The sequence below is a fragment of the Myotis brandtii genome, unplaced genomic scaffold (assembly GCF_000412655.1).
Source record: "Myotis brandtii unplaced genomic scaffold, ASM41265v1 scaffold179, whole genome shotgun sequence".
In the NCBI taxonomy this organism is placed as follows: Eukaryota; Metazoa; Chordata; class Mammalia; order Chiroptera; family Vespertilionidae; genus Myotis; species Myotis brandtii.
Genome location: NW_005356635.1, coordinates 6,674,805 through 6,680,876, shown reverse-complemented (window position 1 = coordinate 6,680,876; position 6,072 = coordinate 6,674,805). Strand labels below are relative to the sequence as shown.

Here is a 6,072-nt window from a genome sequence, read left to right as displayed (position 1 = left end):
ATTTCAAATCTTTGACTTGATTTTTGCGATCCTCTAGTCTGCTGTTGGAACTCTTCATAATATTCTTTATTTCAGTCAGTGTATACTTAATTTCTAGTTGGTCCTTTTTCATAACCTCGAGGGTGTCACTAGATTTCTTGTGGGTCTCACTGAATTTATCGGTGGTTTCTAGAAAATTCTTGAAAAACCTTAAAAGTGTGGTTTTGAACTCTATATCCAGTAGTTTGCTTTCCTCCATTTCTGTCATTTATGACCTGTTTCTTTGTCTCCACATTTTTTATGCTTCCCTGTGTTGATAGAGTGGCTTTCTGTGCTAGGTGTCCTATAGGGCCCAGTGGCTCAGCCTCCCCAATTACCTGAGGTGGACACTCTTGGTGCACCCCTTTGTGGGCTTTGTGCAGTTTTGTTGTAGTTAAGCCTTGATTGTTGTAGGTATCACTGGGAGGAATTGACCTCCAGGCCAATTGGCTGTGAGAATCAGCTGTGTCTGCAGTGGGAGAACTTCTGTGCTGGAGATACCCTTCTGGGGCAAGACTTGCTTCAGTGGGGCTTTGGTGCTCACTGAGTCTGCCCCCTGAGTGTGTCCCTTATGGATCTGAGGAGTTTTAATCTGGATGGTCCCACTCTGACCACTGGGTACACTGGCTCTTGGATCTCTAAGGAGGTGCTAATTTAGCCTCTGCCTGAGGCTACCCAGCAGGATCTATGGAGAGATCTGAAGATTCCTCTTCTTTTTTTGGGGTTTGGAGGTGCTCAGATGAGGCCCAGCTGTGAAGCAATGCAAGCTGCTGTGGGGCCTTGGGCCTTCTTTTGGAAGTTCTGGGTCTCTCTGACCCAGCTGCAGTTCGTTAGGTAATTTTCAGATTGCAAAGGGCCAGGCCTTTCATATGCAAAAGCCTCTGCCCACAGCTTGGGTGGGGTGGGGTGTCAGGGGATCAACAGGGTGGAGTAAGCAGCTATGGCTGCTCCTCAGTCCTACCCTAAGAGGTCCCGCGTCTCAGTGTCCCGGTAATCGCTGCAAGCACCTCTGAGAGAAAGCAGCCCTCAAGTTCCGCCCGATGCCAGACAGTCCAGTTTCTCCCTGTATGAGTCTGGGTCCCCAGAGACTCGCTGGGAACTGTAGTTCAGAGCAGTCAGGAGCTTGAGACTCCCTCCCGATTGAAAAAGATAACCGTGTCCTCAGTTGCCAGCCCTTTCCACGTACGCCTCCATACCTCTGCACTTTACCTCCGAACCTCCTCTGATTCTCAGTGTGCTTTTCTCTTTTCTTCTAGTTGTAGAATTTCCACTCAGCCAGCCTTCCTGTGGTTCTGGATGATGTCTGTTTTATCTTTTAGTTATATTTTTGAAGTGGTTGTGCGAGTCAGCAATTTCCGGTGTTTACTTATGCCGCCATCTTGGTTTCTCCGAGGTGTTTCTTTTTTGTGTTTAAAATAATGCTGGGGGGAAATAAACTTGTACTTTTATCTTTGGAAAAAATACATTTCTGATAACTTCTTTAGGCAGTTTCTTTAAAAAGACATTATTGACTGGAAAATTATAAACATTTTCAAGGCTCTTGATACAAATTACCAAAATGCCCTCAAGAATGTGGCACTGATGTTCACTCTTATCAGCAACAAATGAGAGAGGCCTGATGTCTCTGAAAACAATGCATATTATCAATTTTTTGGCAATTATTTTTTAATGACAAATTTAAAAGTTTTAAAACTAAACCAAAGACTTCAGAGGAAAAAAAAACACAAACATTCACTAATACTTTACCTTCTTCAGTTGATTTTTTTTAATTCTTTCAACAGGAAGAGGTTTACCATCATGGAAGTTGGTAAGAATTACTGCAATGGCTGTAAGAGTTTTGCCCTTAAAATTTTTCAAAAAGACAAATGGTTAGATTCTAAAATCCAGTTGATGAGAGAACATTCCAAAACCAATTTAAAATCAATTAAGTAAATATCAAACACCATTCAAAGCCACAGAAGTGTAGTGATTATTATATTAGATAATATACATATTAATTAAAAGTGTCATTAAGAAATACTTTCCCACACTGCATTGTTAGAAATTATTAAATTATTTACTCATAAAATACTATAAACATCTCTGAGAAATGTGGTTTTATTAAATGACTGCTGTTCTAAGAGTTTACATTTAACCCTAAACTAATAACTTCATCATGAAACTACTTTTGCTTGCTATATAATTCCAAGCTAATTTAAAATTATCAGTCATTCCAGTATACACATAAGGTAATCATTTTATTAAATTTCATTTAAATATAATTCCAACACTTAAAAGCTATAAAGAACATGATATAACTTGTAGGTTTTTCTTAAATAAAAACATGCAATTTTTTATTTTTGGCCATAGCTGAATTTATAATTAGCAACACAGAAACAAATCTGGGAATTTTAAGGCAGTGTAAGGTAGCAATTTTCAAAGTGTGATCCATACAGGCCCTAGGGGACCCCAGGACCCTTTCAGGAGTTATGTACAATCAAAACTATTTTCATAATACTTCTAAGACCTTATTTGTGTTAACATCTGTAGGAATGCCACAAAAAGCAATGGAGGGCAAAATTGCTAGTGCCTTAGCATAAAACAAAACAGGTGACACTAGTTTCTAATAGTGGTTATTGTATTAACTGCCACTCATAATAAAAAAAAGTAAATGCCAGTTTCAGTTTAAGAATGTTAAAAATGTTCTTAATGAAGCAGTACACATTAATTTTATTAAATCTTGCCTCCTAAGTACATATCTTTAAGATATCCTGTAAAACAATATGGGAAGTACACATAAAATACTTCTTTTGATACCAAAATATGAGGGCTATCTAGGGGAAAAATCACTGTGAGATTAACCACGATGCATCATCTCACATCATCACTTTTTTATGCATCACTAATTTTACATGAAAGAATAACCAACAACTAGTTATTCATGACAAAGTGGCAGACATTTTCTTGAAAAATGAACAAAGTGAGTCTATCGTCTTATAGGGAAACAATTGATAGCATCTGTTGTTAATGATAAAATTTCAACTTTCAAGCAAAAATCAGAATGTTAGAAAACTTGTATCCGATACTATGGGAATAGAAGCTTTCCAAAATGTAAATGCCTAATAAGATCAGCAGTATTACCAATGAATTAAAATTGTTGCTATAATATAATGAAATGCATTGACATTTGACAGATCTGTATAACTCAGTGAATGATTTTATAAAATGCCTGATGTTATAAAATCATGCATGGGTAAAATATGCATTCAATATGTAAGCTACCCCAATGGATTTTAATAGAGTATAAAAAGTTCACTGATATGACTTTTAAGTTCCACATTATAACTATAACATGTAATGAACTAATACTTGCTTGATTTTTTTATTGTATCAAAGAAGACTATATTTATCTAAAAAGGCTATTAAAACACTGCTCTCTTTCCAACTACAAATCTGTGTAAGGATTAAGTTTCTTTACATATTTTAACCAAAACATATATCACAACGGACTGAATGATAAACCAGATTCAGATGCCATCTATTAGCCCAGACATTAAAATGATTTGCAAAATTAAATGTGAGTTTTCTTATCAAAATTGCTTGTTTTTGAATACTTTTCATTAAAAAAATATGCTATTCATGTTAACAAGTAAGTTTGTTAACTGTTATTTTTCAGTTAATAATTAAAAAAATTTTAATAGTATAAATTAAAATTAATAGTATAAATATTTATAGATATATTAATAGATATAACCCACAAAAAAAAAGCTCTTTGGGCCACTCAAGAATTTTTTAGTGTAAAGGGTCACTGAGACCAAAAAGTATAAAAACTGCTGGTGTAAGGAATCATGAATATACATTTAAGTACTCTGCATATCACAACATTTGTGATATACTACAAATAATTTTACATAACACTGTTGTCTTTCCTTTTAAAAATTTTTGAGAAAAACATGTTAATATCATTACACTAATTATTTTAATTGTATCTTAAGAGTACAAAAACAAAAAGCTTACCATTATTTTAACTGATAATCATAGGAAAAAACTGTGTTCTACACTGGAAGTGAAATCTAGTCCCAAACTGGCATTAATATATTCCTCTTACCTACTTCAAAATTACTTTCTATAAAATCACGATTACAAAATAAAATTTTACTAACTCAAGAAAAAGAATAATTACCAAACCCATATCATCAGCTAAAATTCCTCCATGGACATTTTCTGGTCGATCCTTCTCAGAAAAATTTGTTATTGTGTTATAGTATAAGTCACTTCGCTGTTCCCAGAATGGTGGAAGTTCTTTACTGTTTTCCCGGGAAATCATCCAAGCTAGAGCTTGTTTTTGATGTGGGAGCAATGATGTTTCAATAGCCTATAAATAAAAGAAATGTCATAAATAGAGGTACAATAAGCGCTTTCATCCCCTCCTCCCCCCGAATCTGGAAAACAGCTAATCTTGTGATAAAAAATGTATAAATTAATAGAATATTTATAAATTGAAAATACTGGTTCAGTACCTCAGCTGGTTCCATTTCATGAGTTTTATCATCTTCTTTTAGATCTTCAAACAATTTGTCAAATTCTGTTTTAAGCTACAACAAATAGCAATAAGAAACATGAAACAAAACAATTAAAATAATAATTACACAACTCGGATATTTAATCAACTATACAAGTTGAATAACAAAAGGTACATCAATTATTTAAAATACTACACTGCTCAGTGAATACAGAATGAATAAGTGGTTTAGGTATAAAAGGTAACTATGTTACAGTCAGAAGAATAGAGTTGTAAATATTGGGTTTCAGTAATAGCTCTGTCACAAATAAACCTATAAATAACTTTGGGCAACACACTTAACCTTTATGGCCCTGTATCTTATTCCTGTAAAATCAAAGGAATGAACTAGATTTAGAATGTCTCTAAGGTTCCTCCTGCCATTGAAATTCTATGATTATACTAGAGCAGTGATGGCGAACCTATGACACGCGTGTCAGAGGTGACACGTGAACTCACTTTTTGGTTGATTTTTCTTTGTTAAATGGCATTTAAATATATAAAATAAATATCAAAAATATAAATCTTTGTTTTACTATGGTTGCAAAGATCAAAAAATTTCTACATGTGACACGGCACCAGAGTTAAGTTAGGGTTTTTCAAAATGCTGACACGCCAAACTCAAAAGGTTCGCCATCACTGTACTAGAGGCCCAGTGAACAAAATTCGTGCACTTGGGGGGGTGGGGGGAGGGTCCCCTCAGCCTGGACTGTTACCTCTAGCAGTCCCGGAGTCCTCAGGGGATGTCTGACTGCTGGCTTAGCGCTGCCACGGAGGCGAGAGAGGCTCCTGCCACCACCACTGTGTTTGCCAGCCATGAGCCTGGCTCATAGCTTCTGACTGAGCAGCGCTTCCCCTGTGGGAGCACACTGACCACCAGGGGGCAGCTCCTGCATTGACCATCTGCCCCCTGGTGGTCAGTGCACGTCATAGCGACCGGTCATTCCACCATTCGGTCAATTTGCATATTAGCCTTTTATTATATAAGACTAGAGGCCTGGTGAACGAAATTTGTGCATGGGGGCGGGGGAGGTCCCTCAGCCTGGCCTGCACCCTCTTGCAATCCAGGACCCCTCGGGGGATGTCCAACTGCTAGATCTCTGCTGGATTGGGCCTAAACTGGCAGTCGGACATCCCTCTCGCAATCCAGGACCACTGGCTCCTAACCACTTGCCTGCCTGAATACCTGATTGCCCCTAATCATTCTGCGTGCCTGCTTCATCACCCCAACCACTCGCCTGCCTGCCTGATTGCCCCTAACTGCATGCCTGTCTGCCTGATTGCCCCTAACCCCTCTGCCTGCCTGCCTGATTGCCCCTAACCCAGTGGTTCTCAACCTGTGGGTTTCGACCCCTTTGGGGGTCGAACGACCCTTTCACAGGGGTCGCCTAAGACCATCGGAAAACACATATACAATTACATATTGTTTTTGTGATTAATCACTATGCTTTAATTATGTTCAATTTGTCACAATGAAAATACATCCTGCATATCAGATATTTACATGACGATTC

The 6,072-nt window shown here is 37.4% G+C and overlaps 1 protein-coding gene across 5 annotated transcripts in view; it reads right to left on the bottom strand.

The window, feature by feature from the left end:
* The window catches only part of HLTF (helicase-like transcription factor), a 118,630-nt gene that overhangs the window by 84,484 nt on the left and 28,074 nt on the right, over window positions 1-6,072 (bottom strand). For all 5 annotated transcript variants that reach the window (XM_014537459.1, XM_014537458.1, XM_005863484.2 and 2 more), the window contains exons 6-8: window positions 4,518-4,592; window positions 4,181-4,372; window positions 1,765-1,860 (exon numbers count right to left, since the gene is read on the bottom strand). In XM_014537459.1, the coding sequence (XP_014392945.1) occupies window positions 1,765-1,860; window positions 4,181-4,372; window positions 4,518-4,592 (363 nt within the window). The remainder of the gene's footprint in view (window positions 1-1,764; window positions 1,861-4,180; window positions 4,373-4,517; window positions 4,593-6,072) is intronic.